This window comes from Oryx dammah, unplaced genomic scaffold (assembly GCF_014754425.2).
Source record: "Oryx dammah isolate SB20612 unplaced genomic scaffold, SCBI_Odam_1.1 HiC_scaffold_13, whole genome shotgun sequence".
Classification (NCBI taxonomy): Eukaryota; Metazoa; Chordata; class Mammalia; order Artiodactyla; family Bovidae; genus Oryx; species Oryx dammah.
Genome location: NW_024070197.1, coordinates 12,714,550 through 12,731,063, shown reverse-complemented (window position 1 = coordinate 12,731,063; position 16,514 = coordinate 12,714,550). Strand labels below are relative to the sequence as shown.

The following is a 16,514-nucleotide window of genomic DNA, read 5'->3' as shown; positions in this document are numbered from 1 at the left end:
ACCCTAAGTGAAAGTGAAAGTGTCAGTCACTCAGTCGTGTCTTTGCGACCCTGTGGACTGTAGCCCGTCGGGCTCCTCTGTCCGTGGGGTTTTCCAGGCAAGAATACTGGAGTGGGCTAGCCATTCCCTCCTCCAGGGGATCTTCCCAACCCAGGGATCCAACTTAGGTCTCCTGAATTGCAGGCAGATTCTTTATCGTCTGAGAAATCAGGGTAGTCTCTACCCTAAGGGCTGATTAATTTACTCACCTCTCTAAAGGCTATAAGGCTTCCCAGGTGGTGCTAGTGGTAAAGAATCCACCTGCCAGTGCAGGAGATGCAAGAGACTTGGGTTCAATCCCTGGGTCAGGAAGATCCCCTGGAGGAGAAAGTGGCAACCCACTCCAATATTCTTGCCTGGGGGAAATCCCATGAACAGAGGAGCCTGGCGTGCTACAGTCCATGGGGTCACAAAACAGTTAGACACAGCACAACAGTCAGACTAAGCACAGCACTTACAGGGTCTGTCTCCCTGGGGCTATGGCTTCAACATATGAATTTTGGAAGCGTGCAGGTTAGCCCATAACTGGTAGTGACTCACTTCCTTGATGATCCAGTGGTTAAGACTGTATGTTTCCACTGCCGGGGCACCAGTTCAATTGCTGGTCAGGGAACTAAGATCCCACAAGCTGCATAGCGAGGGAAGAAAAAGCCACCAAAGTGATGAATAATTCTCAGTCTAAATGAAATCCAGCGCTCTCTCAATTAACATAGCCATTGCAGCTTTTGACACTTCAGTGCATTTGAAAGTTATGGGAAAAAATGTGTGCGTGTGCGCTCAGTCACTCAGTCGTGTCCAACTCCTTGCGACCCCATGGACTGCTGCTCACCAGTCTCCTCTGTCCACGGAATTTTCCAGGCAAGAATACTGGAGCAGGTTGCATTTACTATTCCAGGAGTTTACCCAACTCAGGGATCTCCTGCATTGGCAGGCAGATTCTTTACCATTGTGGCACCTGGGGAAAAAATGCTCCATATGTAAAACGGAAGGAGGTTCTGCTTCTGACTTTTTCAAACAGGTTTGTCACCAATGTGAATGCTGGCGGGATATTCAGAAGTCTTACAGGATTTGTGTGGGTCTGTCCTGGTATTGCAGGCTGGGTAGCATCTCTGGCCCTGTGTCCAGCCTGCTGTCTCGATCACCAAAATTGTCGCCAGTACCACAAATACCCCCTAGAGGGCAGTACTCGCCCACTGAGACACACCTGTTCATTGTATTTTATAGGCACTAGCTTTACATGTTGGAGAAGGCAATGGCAACCCACTCCAGTACTCATGCCTGGAAAATCCCATGGCTGGAGGAGCCTGGTAGGCTGCAGTCCAAGGGGTCGCTAAGAGTCGGACAGGACTGAGCAACTTCACTTTCACTTTTCACTTTCATGCATTGGAGCAGGAAATGGCAACCCACTCCAGTGTTCTTGCCTGGAGAATCCCAGGGACAGGGGAGCCTGGTGGGCTTCCGTCTATGGGGTCGCACAGAGTCGGACATGACTGAAGCGACTTAGCAGCAGCAGCAGCAGCAGCTTTACATGTTCACTTTCCCTGGTGGCTCAGCTGGTAAAGAATCTGCCTGCAATGCAGGAGAGCTGTGTTTGATCCCTGGGTTGGGAAGATCCCCTGGAGAAGGGAAAGGCTACCTACTCCAGTATTCTGGTCTGGAGAATTCCATCGACTGGAGAGTCCGTGGGGTCGCAAAGAGTTGGACACGACTGAGCAACTTTCACTTTTGACTTTACACGTTCAGATCACACTTTTTAGAGGTTCTCTGACCAGCAGGGCCCTTCGAGTGACCCAGGAAAACCAAGTAGGTCTGGGCCCCACCTCAAGGGGCTGGTATCTGTCTGCTACCTCATGTAGCTGCAGAGTAGAATTCCAGCCCCAGTTGTCATAACTTCCTTTTTAAAAAGGAGAACCTGGAAATCTAGAAGAGCATGATGTCTCATACCTTTTAAATGTAGGCTCCAAATTTTCCCCAACTTCTTTTTTTTTTTTGGCCGTGCTACACATTGGTCGAGACCTTAGTTCCCTGACCAGGGATCAAACCTGTGCCCTCTGCAGTGAAAGTGCAGTCTTAACCACTGAATATCAGGGAAGTCCCTTCCCCAACTTAAAAAATATATATTTTATTGAATTATAGTTGATTTACAATATCGTGTTAATTTCTGCTGTATATCAGTGATTTAGTTATATATACATATGTATTTATTTATACATATATTCTTTTCATTATGGTTTATCACAGGATATTGAATATAGTTCCCTGTGCTATCCAGTAGGACCCTGTTGTTTATCCATCCTACATATACTAGTTTGCATCTACTAATCCCAAACTCTCGGTCCTTCCCTCCCCTACCCCGCCCCAACTTTTTATTTTGAAAAAAAAATTTTTAAATCTTTCTTCTAGGTTTCTTGTTTGTTTCTTTCTTTGCAGTATAACTGATATTAAAAAAACTACACACTTAATGTACACATTTTGATGAATTTAGAATGAAAACAATTGCAATCTCCAGAAAAATTAAAAAACAGTACAACAAGCACCTGTGTACCCTTCACCTGTATTCACCAGTAGACCTCAATTTTACCTCAATTTGCTATATCTGACCCTCTTTCCATGCACACAAACATACATACACACGCGTAGTGCTCACACACACACAGATATGCACGTTGCTTTTTTTGCAGACCTATTTGCAGATGAGTTGTAAATATCATGTTATTTCACCTGTAGATACTTCAGGGGCATCTTCTAAAAATAAGCTCCTGCATGGCTGTGACACTCATTACTATGCCTAGAAAAAAATCAATAATATCGCATAATATCATCTAATATACAGTCCATGCTAGAATTTCCAAATTGTTCCCCCCAATTTTTTTTTTTTTTAAGATCTATTGCTTGATTGATTTTTGGCCATGCTGGGTCTTTGTTCTGCACGGGCTTTCTCTATTTGCAGTGAGTGGGGGCTTCTCTTCATTGTGGTGCGGGAGCTTCTCCCTTTGGCAGCTTCTTTTGTAGTGGAGCACTGGTTCTAGGCTTGAGGGCTTCAGCAGCTGTGATGCACCAGCTCAGTAGCTGCAGCTCACTGGCTCTAGAGCACTGGCTCAGTAGTTGTGGTGCTTAGTTGCTCCGGGCTTAGTTCCTCCAAGCATGTAGGATCTTCCTGGACCAGGGGACCCATGTCCCCTGCATTGGCAGGTGGATTCTTAACCACAGGGAAGTCCCCCAAAATGTGTTTTATAATGATTTCTCCCTCCTCAATCTAGGGTCCTATGTTGCATTTGGTTGTGTCTCTGGAGTCTCTCGCCTCTATTTTTTTGGAAATTGAGTTGTATTTGATCAAATATTAAGTGTGTAGCTCTAAGGATTTTGACAGATGTATACATTATTTAACTACCAGCAGATCAAAATCATTTTTTTTTCTTTTTGTTCAAATACGACGCCTATCTTTTTTTTTTTTTTTTTTTTTGCCGCTCTGGGTTTTAGTTGTGGTGTGTGGGATTTAGTTCCCCAACCAGGGATCAAACCCAAGCCCCCTGTATTAGCACAGAGTCTTAGCCACTGGATCACCAGGGAAGTCCTCACTCATCTTTTTATTGTCTTTCATGACACAGATATGTCTGAATGGATGACCTGCAGTTAGGGCTTGTTTGACATTTCCTCACGATTAGATTCTGGGGTTGCACTTCTGGAGGGGCTGTCATAGAAGAGAGCCTTCTTTATGGTCCAGCTCTCACATCCATACATGACTATTGGAAACATATCTTTGACTAGATGGACCTTTATCAGCAAAGTGATGTCTTTGCTTCTTAACACACTGTCTAGGTTCGTCATAGCTTTCCTCTCAAAGAGCAAGCATCTTTTAATTTTGAGGCTATAGTCACCATCTGCCAGTGATTTTGGAGTCTAAGAAAATAAAAATCTGTCACTGTTTCCAACTTTTTCCCCTTCTATTTGCCATGAAGTGATAGAACTGGGTGCCATGATCTTAGTTTTTGGAATGTTGAGTTTTAAACCAGCTTTTTCACTCTCCCCTTTCACCCTCATTAAGAGGCTCTTTAGTTCCTCTTCACTTTCTGACATTAGAGTGGTACCATCTGTGTGTCTGAGGTTGTTGATATTTCTCCCGGCAGCCTTGATTCCAGCTTGTGGTTCATCCCAGCAGAGTATGTCTGTGCTCCGTTGCCCCCGTATTGGTGATGCTGACCTTGCTCACTTGGTTAAGGTGGTGTCTACCAGGTCTCCCCACTATTAGTTTGCTCTCTGTGGACCCCACCTGGAGACCTTGTGTGCATCCATTTTTTTTAAGTCGAGTGGCCAAAGACAGTGCATCTGTGGGTCAGCTCTCATGTTACGAGGTCCCCAGGTTGGAAGCTTTGGGTTTAGATCTAAAAGAGGTCTTCAACCGACACACTTCCATCATTGAGGGGGAGAGGAGGTACCAGAGGAGGCTTGGATGGGTGCAGGTGTCTGCGATGGGATCCCAAGAGCACCCGTCTTCCTGCAGCTCCGGGACTGTGGAGGGCTGCGGGAGGTGGAGGTGACTGCCTGCCTGGTGTGGAAGGACTGGCCTCACCGAGTTCATCCCCACAGCCTCGTGGGGAAAGACTGCACAGACGGCGTCTGCAGGGTGCGGCTCCGGCCTCATGTCAGCCCTCGGCACAGGTACCTGACCCCTGACCCCTTGTGCTTGGTCATGGAGATTTTGAGGGGCTGAAGATCACCCCAGAAAACCTCAGGGCTGGGGCAGCTTAACCAGACTCTCCCCACTGCATTGCCTAGATGGGGAAACCAAGGTCTGGGAACAGCGGAGGGTCTCATTTAGGCCTGGAACCCTGCTGCATGCACATTCACATGCATTATATTTATCCCCATTTTGCAGGTGAGAAAACCGAGGCTCAGAGAGGTGAAGGGGCCCAGATAGCCAGTGGCAGAGCTGGGATTTAACTCCAGACCTGACTTAACTGCAAGGCCCATTCTTTCTTTCACTTTATAATTTATATGTTTTCAATTTTAAAAAGTAAAAGGTTCAGAAAGGGTGTGCAGTGAAAAATGAATTTCCTTCCATCTTTGGTCCCCTAGTCACTAGTGCCCCTTCTTGGAGGCAACTAAAGTCGTGCTATGCCTATATATATATAGATTTGTCATTCCCTTATGAATGGTAGAGACATTTGCACCTTGTTTTTATGTCTGAGTACATCCGAGAGATAATTCCTGTCAGTACATTCAGAACTATCCCATCTTTTTATTGGCCGCATAGTATTCCAATGCATGGATGTTAACAATTCATCGAATATATTCTTATTAATGGGTACTCATTCCAATCTCTTGTTGCTCTGTTACTATTATTCATGAATGGTTTCATATATACCCTTCTCTAGGATAGATTCCTAGAAATGAAATTGTTGGCCCCACATCTGTGCATTTATACTTTTAACAGTTTATAAACTTAATGAAAATGTAAGTTCTGTGAGAGCAGAGATTTTATCTCTTTTGTTCCATGCTGTAGCCCCCTGTTCCCTGTGCCTAGCACAGTCCCTGGCACACAGTAGGTGCTCAGGAAGTCTTGGTGGAATGAATGAATACTGCCATGTTGTTTTCCAGTATGTGGTCACTTGGGTGATTTACAGTCCCTCCAGCAATGAGTGAGAGTGCCTGATTCTCTACAACATCACCTACAGAGAGTATTATCCAGCATTTTGATCTCTGCTGTTTTGGAGAGTTTTTTTAAGAGTTGATATTACATTTGAGTTTAATTGGCAGTTTTCTTCTTATAAATGAGATCAACTGGTGCTTTCATGGGATGAAGATAAGGTGTGTTCCCAAGTTCTCTCAGGAATCCTCCATACCCCTAAGGGTTTGAGCCCCAGCCCCCTCCAAGTGCTGGGAACCCTGAGCCTGAGGGGGCTTCTGCCTCTGAGGGTGTGAGCCCCACAGCAGCACCTGCCAGAGCCATCTTGTGGGTCAGGGTGACACCTGCCCTCTCAGGAGTGCCTGCCTTCACCCCTTCCTCCACTCAGCTTTAACAACCTGGGCATCCAGTGTGTGAGGAAGAAGGAGATCGAGGCTGCCATTGAGCGGAAGATTCAGCTGGGCATTGACCCCTACAACGGTGAGTCCCTGTGCCTAGCTCAGCATCCCATCCTCCCAAACTCCTCGCCCCTCCGCCACCCTGTCCCCTCGCCTTTTCCAGTTTCCACCACTGCCCCAGCCCCAGCCCCTCCTTGTCCCCCATCCCCTTACTAGGGTCTCCACCACCCACACTCTGCCTTCCCATATCTCTTCCACAGCTGGGTCCCTGAAGAACCATCAGGAGGTAGACATGAACGTTGTGAGGATTTGCTTCCAGGCCTCATACAGGGACCAGCAAGGACAGATGCGCCGGATGGACCCTGTGCTCTCTGAGCCTGTCTACGACAAGAGTGAGTTGAGGGTGATGTTCCATTAGGATTGCCGTTGGTCGCAAGTACTGGAAAGCCCCATACACAATGGGTGAACAAACAGGGATTTTTTTTTTTTTTGCTCAGTTATTAAGTCTGTTCCTGCTGATTCAGCTGCTCAGCTATATCAGGATGCTGGTTCAGTAGCTCTGTGATTCTCATGGCCTTTCCCTCATGGTCACAAGCTGGCTGCCACAGCTCCAGACATCATGTCTATGTTCAAGATGGTGTGCGGTGTCACCCTGTATGGTGTGCAAGCTATACACTGCCCACCTCTAGAGGTCAGTGTTTACTAAGTAGCCTATGGAAATGGGGCCTTCTGGTGTTGTAGAAAGCACAATCAGTACAACTATACGACACAGTCCTTGGGAACAGGCAGCATAAGTAATAATCTCTCTCTTTTAGAGAAAATAATACATTTCTCAGAATCACCCTGATAGGCATCTGTTTATGTCTCATTGGCCAGAACTTGGCTCCATGGCCACCTTTAGTTGCAAAGCAGTCTGAGAAAGCATGTATTTAGATTTTTCATCCTGTATCGAGGGGTACAAGCATAGGAGAGAAGATTAGGAACGGCTGTTAGATTTTAGCCCACTTACAGTGACTGCCACAAACATCAAAATGGGCAGGGAATATCAATCCAGGCTTTTATGGATTCGAGAGATAGAATCCCAACTCACATAAGGAAGAAAAAAAAAGAATGTTTGTTCCATTAACTAAAAATATCCAGAGGTAATACAGTACTTCAGGTTTGTATGTATCCAGGCTCTCAGTGATGTCATTAGGGGTCTATTTCTTTCCATCTCTCAGTCATGCTTCCTTCATGTTAGAGTCACTCTTAGCAAGGCCCTCCCAGGCAGGGGCAAAATAACTGTACAAAGCTCTAGTCTTATGTCCTGCCAGCCGGGAACTTTTCTCCCGCTCCTGAAGAGAGATTCTTTTACCCATTTTTTTTTTTCTCCCCTGCATGCAGGCTTTCTCTAATTGCGGTGAGTGGGGGCTACTCTTTATTGAGGTGCGTAGGCTCCAGGCACTCGGGCTTCAGCAGATGTGGCAAGTGAGCTTAGTAGTAGCGGCTCAAAGGCTCTAGAGCTCAGGCTTAGTTGCTCCGTGGCATGTGGAATCTTCCCGTACTAGGAATTGAATCTGTGTCCGCTGCCTCAGCAGGCACATTCTTATCCCCTGTACCACCAGGGAAGTCCTCTTACCCAATATTTTTGCCCGAATTCCCAGGGCTGTCTCTCATTGGCCTAGTTTTCCTCGCATTCTCCTCTCTGACCAATCAGCTGTGGCCAGGAGGAGGTGATGCTTTGATTGGCCAGGTCTAGGGCACATGGGTCCCCACTTAGCTACCAATGGCTTTGACCTATCCAATCCCCATGACAGAGATGGGAGCTCACTTGACCTCAGTGCAGAGGACTCATGGGATGTCCATTAACCCCTCCACCCTGGGCATCTTCTTTTTTCCACCTGCAGCACAGGTTCCAAAAATATCAGACATTCTGGCTTGTCCATTTCCCACCTTTCCACATCCTGAGTGGGCACCCATTGGGTTCCTGGTAAGGATTTGATGACTGAATTCTTTTTTTTTTTTTTCCTTTGTGTGTCTTCCTCTCCTCTTTCCCAGAGTCTACAAACACGTCGGAGCTACGGATTTGCCGAATCAACAAGGAAAGTGGGCCATGCACGGGTGGCGAGGAGCTCTACCTACTGTGCGACAAGGTGCAGAAAGGTGAGGGACCTGGGGCAGTGAGAGGGCAGAGTGGGGTCTGCCAGCTTGCAGAGACTGAGACGGTGAGGAGTAGCTGGTTAACCAGGGGAGCCTTGTAGAAGGGTCCAGAGCTCTGGTTTCAGATATTGCCCATTGATTCACTCACTCACTGAGTCACCCACCCACACAGCCACTCATTCATGAACAGAGAAGGAGGCCTGTTTATACTAGCCAGCATTGAGTGCTGGGCAGACCTTGGCATCAGGAACTTTGGGGAACTACTCTGGTATTAAAATCGTGAAGTTGTATAAATAAATGCTTTATCACAGTTGGGTCAGGGCTCCAGATGGAGAAAATGGAGGAGGTTTCCACTTGAGTCACATCCATTCAAATGCAAAACCCCTTTCTCAAACTGGGTTTTTAAAAATTTTATTATTTATTCATTTTTGGCTGCGCTGGGTCCTTGTTGCTTTGCGTGGGCTTTCTCTAGTTGTGGCGAGCTGGGGCGACTCTTCGTTGCAATGCACAGGCTTCTCATTGCGGTGGCTTCTCTTGTTGCAGAGGACAGGCTCCAGGTGCGCACATGCTTCAGTGGTTGGAGCACACGGGCTCAGTAGTTGCACCATGCAGGCTCTAGGGCACGGGCTCAGCAGTCGTGGCGCACGGACTTAGTTGCTCCGCAGCATGTGGGGGTCTTCCCAGACCAGGGATTGAACTCATGCCCCCCTGCATTGGCGGGTGGATTCTTATCCATTGTGCCAGCAGGGAAGTCTGGGTTTTTGGGTTTTTTTGAACGAGCAAATGGTTATTGGGTGGCTCCTCCATGCTGGCCTCTGTGCTAGGCAGTGCTGGGACATAGCAGTGACCGAGACACGTCCAGACTCTGCCCTCACAGGGCTCTCAGTGAGAGGTAGGGAAAGAAATACAAATTATAAATGTGCGTAATGCTGATAGGGAAGAAGACACAGTACTGAGACTAAACAACAGGAAGACCAGATATGGTCCAGGTATCTGGGAAGGCTTCCTGGAGGAGGTGGTATTTGAGCTGAGATCTGAGGAAGGCCAAGGAGATTCTTAGGAGCCTGGGAATTGGGGTTAGGGCAGAAAAACTGATCCTGCCCCGGGTGAATGATTCAAGGTAGATTTGAGTTCTATTTCATCATTGACTCACTGGCTGATTTTGGCCAGGTGACTTTAATACCCTGAGCTGGTTTCCTCAACCCCTACAATGAGCTGGTATTAGGATGAGATGGGATCCCAAGTACCTAAAAGCTACATCACAAAGAGGTAGCATTTACTGAGGATTTTCTGAGTTCAGACCTGGAGCTAATATTTTACATAATGCTTATAAAAGCCATCATACTTAACAAGGATTGATCACCTATTATGTTAAGTCCTCTTCTAAGCCCTTTTATTGGAATGACTCATTTAATTCTTCTAACAACTCCTATGAGGTGAGTGCTATGACTTTCCCTCTTTAGGGTGATGACACTGGGCCCAGAAATACCAGTAACTTCCCCAAGTCCTAGGAGCTAGTGCTGAAGAGCTCTTGCTTGCCTGGATTCCCATCTTGGCTGCACCACTTGTTGACCATGTGACCTTGGACAAGTGGCTTAATCTCCTGGTGCCTTTGCTTTCTCCTCAATATCATGGGCTTCCTAGAACTATTGTATGTCTTAGAGGTAATCTGTGTGTGTCCAACACATATAAAGCTTCAATATGTATACACATATATGGGCTTCCCAGGTAGCGCTAGTGCTAAAGAACCCATCTGCCAATACAGGAGACACGGGAGATGTGGGTTCAATCCCTGGGTCGGGAAGATCCCCTGGAGGAGGCAATGGCAACCCACTCTAGTACTCTTGCCTGGAGAATCCCATGGACAGAAGCCTGGTATGCTACGATCCATAGGAGTCAGACACAACTGAAGTGACTTAGCATGCATGCACGCATAATTAGTTTTATTCTTAGAAATACTTGTGTTGATTTTGGGGGAGGCTGAGTGAGTTGGGTCTCTGGTGGACCAAGTGTCTTGGCTCAGCTGATGCCCCCACTTTCCTGCCAGAGGATATATCGGTGGTGTTCAGCAGAGCCTCCTGGGAAGGCCGGGCTGACTTCTCCCAGGCTGATGTGCACCGCCAGATTGCCATTGTGTTCAAGACACCACCCTACGAGGACCTGGAGATCGTTGAACCTGTGACAGTGAACGTCTTTCTGCAGCGGCTTACTGATGGGGTCTGCAGTGAGCCTCTGCCCTTCACCTACCTGCCTCGGGACCATGGTAACCACAACAACCCAGGGTGACCCACTGCCCCAGAGACCAGGTCTTTGGCCTTGCTTGGGATGACCCAAAGGCGAAAGGGGAAGAGGCAGAAGTAGAATGCAGGCTCTGAGTTGCACAGATGGGTTCAAATCCTGGTCTGCTTACTGGCTTGTGTGACCTTGGCTTCTCCTAGTCTGACTCCTCCTGTACAAAATGGAAGTAGTAACAGTACCCATCTCGTGACATTTCGGGATTATTTAATAATTTCTCCTCTCAGCACAGCTGCTCATGCCTGGCCCTCTGCTGGGAACATAGTGGTACTAGAGACAGCCCCAGCCCTATGCTATGAGGCTCATCGTTCTATAGGGGTGGGGGGATGGGGGGGAACAGATCTATTCCCATACAGTGACAGCCACAGTGGGCAGGGCTGGGATGGAATTGCTTATAGAATTCGTCTTGCAGAGTAGGGCAACTGACCCAGCCTTAGAGTTCAGGGAGGGTTTCCTAGAAGAGGGGGCAGCTGACCTGAGGACAGGAGGGTGACTAAGCAGTTTTCCAGAAAAGTGATGAGTTGAGGAAGAGTGTTTTAAGTAGCTGGAACAGCAAGTGCAAAGGCGCTGGGGCAGAATTATGCCTCGGGTGTTCCAATGGGGTTAAAAGTAATTTGGGTTTTATTCTAAGATATGGACATCTATATACATTGGTTGGGAAAAAGCCAGAACAGCTCAACAACTTCCCAAATGGTTTCTATAATTAATTCTTATTTTTCATGGGTTATTTTGTATGCCTCTGGTATCTCCTGAACAGACAGCTATGGCGTGGACAAGAAGCGGAAACGGGGGCTGCCTGACGTCCTTGGGGAGCTGAATAGCTCTGGTGTGTCCCCTCTGCCCCTTTTGATGTCCCTCTCCAGGTCCCTGGGAGGGGTTGACTGACCCCACTGCCCTGCCCACCCCCCAGGTTGGGGAGGAGGGGCTGGTGGGATCCAGGGGTCCTCATCTTTGCCTTCCTTCAGATCCCCATGGCATTGAGAGCAAACGACGGAGGAAAAAACCAGTCTTCCTGGATCAATTCCTGCCTAGCCATGGCCCAGGTGGGTGTTGGTTCAGTGCAAGCCCCTGCCCTCGAGGTGGGCTGGGAGGGGGGGCGGTGTTGCAGCCCCGCTTGCCCCCCAAGAGCTCCTACGTGGCCAGTGCCTCACCACTTAACCAGCAACATAAAGTGGAAAGAAGTGTCCAGAGGCTCTGATCTCCACTTGGCCATTTACATGCTGTGTGACCTTCATCAAGTTGCTCTATCTCTCAGAGCTTCAGGGCTCCTCTGAAAAGTATCACCACATACCTACCTCATTGGCCTTTTAAATGTTACTGTATTTATTTTTACAGACCCTCTGAGCATAACTGCTTTGTATGTGTTCATTTAATCTGTGCAGTCCTTCTGGGGGGTAGGGGGTGGGTGCTGTCATCTCCCTCCATGCCCCAGTCCCATTTTACCGGTGAAAAACGAGGCCCAGAGAGGTGACATCTCTTGCCCAAGGTCACACAGCCAGTCCGTGGTGGAGCGGGGAGTTACACCTGGGCAAAAGTTAATTTACTTCTAATTTATTAATTTTAATTAACTAGGCTGCAATAGGTCTTAGTTGCAGCACATGGAATCTTCGATCTTCTCTATGGCACATGGGGTCTTTAGTTGTGGCATGTGGGATCTATTTCCCTGACCAGGGATCAAACACAGGGCCTCTGCATTGGGAGCATGGAGTCTTAGCCACTGGATCACCACCCACGGGCACAGGTTTAGATTAGTGATGATACATGAGAAACCAGTAGTAGGGAGTAGATGATGGATAAATGGAGGTGGTGTCAGAGCTAGCCAGCCTTGAATTCAGTCACCCTCTGACCTCTTCTACCATGGCCCTCATCTCAACTCACACGCCAGCCTCCAGATCCCATGAACTGTAACCCTGTCTGGCTGCTATCCAAAGCCTCCCCACTCGCTGACCACTAGCTCTAAGAACACTGTCCCCAGCACCCCAGCTACCCCAGGAACCCAGCTCCCAGTCAGAGTCTGCAGGAGTTGTCAATCTCAGCCAATCTCACCCGAAGGTTTCAAGTGTCATCTGTTGTCCCCCAACACCCTCTAACCAATCCCCAAGACCTCTGCCCTAGAAACCCCCAGTCCTAGTCCATTTCATCAACCTTCGACCCTGAAGTCCCTCATCATTAGCCACTTAGTAATTCTTTCACCTGCTCCATCACTCCAATTTCCCAGTATCTAAAGTTCCCCTCTCTCATTTCTTTGGCAAAGCTGCCCTGGCACTGGAGTGGAATGATTAGGAGCCTGGCCTCTGCAATCAGACTGGGTTTGAATTCAAGGCCACAGTTAAGCCACTGTGTGATCTTTTTTTAAAAAAAAATATGTATTTATGGCTGCATCAAGTCTTAGTTGCAGCATGTGGGATCTTTCTGGGTGTCATGTGGGCTGTTTGTTGAAGTACAAGGTCTTCTCTCTAGCTGTGGTGTGGGGGGTCTAGAAACGGATTTGTGGTGCATGGGCTTAGTTGCCCTGAGGCATGTGAGATCTTAGTTCCTGAACCAGGGATCAAACCTGTGTCCCCTGAATTGGAAGGTGGATTAACCACGGCACTGGGAAGTCCCTGTGCAATCTCTTTGGGCCTCAGTTTACTTAACTTGCAGATGGAGATCTTCCTTCTTGGGGTTCCTTCCAGAATTTAGTGAGGCCACAATGCACAGTTATTTAGTATAGGATTTGGTGCCCAGGAGATGTTAGGAACTTGCCGGAAACAAGGAATGCCACCTGCATTTGTTATGATCATGTTTAACTGAATTCACAGCAAAACCCCAAATAACAGGAACCTCAATAGGATAGGACATTATTTCTCCTCTCACACAAACACAGTCCAGGGGTGGGTGGTCCACAGATGGTTTGGTGGCTGCATGATCATCGGAGACCCAAGCTCCTGCCATTTTCAGCTCATAGTTTCCACCTCCTGGTGCAGAATGGCTGTTGCAGCTCCAGCCATCATGCCCACATTTCAGCCAGCAGCACTTGGTCACATGTCCACATCAAGCTACCAGGAAAACTGGGAAATAGAGTTCCAGCAACACTGTGACTCCTTCTAAAATAAGTGTAGTCAGTCTATGCTGGTGAGGTTTGTCTTGTCTCAAAAACACTTCCACAATGACACTTACCATTTTACCTTACAATTTTGGGGCTTGATATTTCTCCTTGGGTCTCCCATGGTGTGGAGATTTCACCTTTTGGGTTGTCTTTATACGCTGGGGGGCTTTGGAGCATCCTTTTCTTCCTCATTTTTGAGGAAAACTCACTAGCATTATAGGAGCACAGTTTCAACCCTGGTTCCACAACTCACCTGTGGAATGCAAGTTATTTTGCCTGTTTCCTTATTAAAGAAGAATGATTCTTAGTTTTTTGAGGAACTTCCAAACTGTTTTCCACACCAATTTACCCTCCCACCAACAATGTATGAGGGTTCTCTTTTCTCTGCATCCTCACCAGCATTTGTTATTTATATCTTTTTGATGACAGCCATTCTGACAGGTGTGAGGGGATACTTCATTGTGGTTTTTATTTGCATTTCTCTGATGATTAACCATATTGAGCATCTTTTCATGTGACTGTTGGCCAACTGCATGTCTTCCTTAGAAAAATGTCTATTCAGTTCTGCTCATTTTTTAAGTTGGGGTATTGTTTATTTAATATTGTATGAGCTGTTCAGGAAGGGATAGGCTAACTCTCCTGTTATGCACAAATGCAGTGGGGTTTAGGATAAGGACTGCCCTCATCTATAAGATCCCTGGGTCGGGAAGATCCCCTGGAGAAGGCAGTGGCACCCCACTCCAGTACTCTTGCCTAGAAAATCCCATGGACGGAGGAGCCTGGTAGGCTACAGTCCATGGGGTCGCAAAGAGTCGGACATGACTGAGCGACTTCACTTTGAGCTGTTTTTATTTTGGACATTAAGCCTGTATTGGTCATATCATTTGCAAATACCATATGACCCAGCAATTCCATTCCTGAGTGTATATCCAAAACAAATAAAACGAAAACACTAATTTGAAAAGAGACATGTACCCCAATGTTCATAGCACCATTGTTTACAATAGCCAAGAAATGGAAGTAACCTAAGTGTCCTTCAATAAATGGATAAAGAAGATGTGGTGTATATATATATACAATGGATTACTGCTGCTGCTTAGTCGCTTCAGTCTTGTCTGTCTGTATACGACCCTGTGGACTGCAGCCTGCCAGGCTCCTCTGTCCATGGGATTCTCTAGGCAAGATTACTGGAGTAGGTTGCCATGCCCTCCTCACAATATATTACTACTCAATCATAAAAAAAACCCTGTAATTTGCAACAACATGGATAGACTTGGAGAGTATTATGCTTAGTGACAGAGAAAGACAAATACTGTATGATATAACTTATATGTGGAGTCATAAAAAAAAAGTGAATATAACAAAAAAGAAATACTGACATATAGAGAGCAAACTAGCGGTTATCAGTGGGAAGAGGGGAGGGGGAGGGGAAATATAGGGATGGGGATTAAAAGGTACAAATTACGATGTATAAATAAATCAGCAACAAGGACAGGGAATACAGCACAGGGAATATAGCTAATATTTTATAACAACTATAAGCAGAGTATGGGCTTCCCCGGTGGCCTGGATGGTAAAGAATCTACCTGCAATGCAAGAGACCTGGGTTCAATCCCTGGGTTGGGAAGATCCCCTGGAGAAGGGAATGGCAATTCACTGTAGTATTCTTGCCTGGAGAATCCCATGGACAGAAGAACCTGGCGGGCTACAGTCCATGGGGTCGCCAAGAGTCAGACACGACTGAACGATTAAGCATAGACACATAAGTGGAGTATAACCTTAAAAAATTGTGAATCATTACGTTGTTTGTCCACCTGAAACGTATAATACTGTTCATCAACTATACCTCAAAAACAATTATTGTAAATAAAAAAAAAAGAGAGAATGGTGATAGTCCCTACTCAGAGTTCTCCCTGGCGTTATAGGAGGCCACATGATAAAGTATTTAGCCACAGACCCGGCATTTGAGCTGGCGGGAGGTCGACCCTAAAAGCCCACCATGCTCCCTTCTTTCTTCTCATCCCTGCAGGACCGTACCTCCCGCCGTCAGTGCTGCTACCCGACACAGACTTCTTCCCGGGCACCGTATCCCTCCCCAGCCTGGAACCCCCCGGCGGGCCAGACCTCCTGGACGACGGCTTTCCCTACGACCCTGCTGCCCCCACGCTCTTGACCATGCTGGACATGTTGCCCCCAGCGCCACCACTCACCAGCGCTGTCGCGGGCAACGGCGGTGCAGGGGCTGCGGTCGGGGAGCCCCCCGGCCCCGAGCCGCTGACGCTGGACTCGTACCAGGCCCCGGGCCCCGGGGACGGAGGCACTGCCAGCCTCGTGGGCAGCAACATGTTCCCCAACCAGTACCGTGAGGCCGGCTTTGGGGGTGGCCTCCTGTCCCCGGGCCCTGAGGCCACGTAGCCCCGCGGCGCTGGAGGAGAGGCGCTGGGTCGGGAGGGAGGTGGCCTTCCAATCAGGATACCCAGCACCCCCATCCCCTGGGGCGGCCCTTGGTCAGTCTTCCGACGTCCTCGTCCTTCTGAATCGGACATCTTCAGCGCTGGGGAGAAACTCCGTAACACTGGAGTTTCTCATTTACAAATGAGAAAACTGAGTCTGGAGAGGAAAGGGGGCTTGGCTCTCAAGCACTAGCTTGTTAAAGCTGCTGTCTCAGCCCCCACAGGCAGGGACACCTTGTCCAGGAGGGTTCTGTTGTGTATATATGGGAGGAGGGTGCAGACCCCCATCCTCCCTCCCCAGGCTTGAAGGTGGGGGGCGGGTAGGTTGTTTGTTCAGAGTCTTCCTAATAAAGATGAGCTTTTGATCCCTGGGGGGTCTCGTCTCTTCTAGAGAAACAACCCGCACACTTAAGTACGAAGTCTCCAGGCTCCGCCTACGCCCCTCCGATTTCCTCAAGCCCCGCCCTTCCGCTCAC

The 16,514-nt window shown here is 47.8% G+C and overlaps 1 protein-coding gene across 1 annotated transcript in view; it reads left to right on the top strand.

Moving 5' to 3' along the window:
- The window catches only part of RELB (RELB proto-oncogene, NF-kB subunit), a 28,535-nt gene extending 12,129 nt beyond the window's left edge, over positions 1-16,406 (top strand). Inside the window, exons 5-12 of the mRNA XM_040252566.1 lie at positions 4,541-4,698; positions 6,054-6,145; positions 6,324-6,455; positions 8,101-8,205; positions 10,250-10,465; positions 11,255-11,323; positions 11,463-11,540; positions 15,615-16,406. Of these exons, the coding sequence (XP_040108500.1) occupies positions 4,541-4,698; positions 6,054-6,145; positions 6,324-6,455; positions 8,101-8,205; positions 10,250-10,465; positions 11,255-11,323; positions 11,463-11,540; positions 15,615-16,000 (1,236 nt within the window). The 3' untranslated portion in view covers positions 16,001-16,406. The remainder of the gene's footprint in view (positions 1-4,540; positions 4,699-6,053; positions 6,146-6,323; positions 6,456-8,100; positions 8,206-10,249; positions 10,466-11,254; positions 11,324-11,462; positions 11,541-15,614) is intronic.
- The last annotated feature ends 108 nt before the right edge of the window (positions 16,407-16,514 follow it).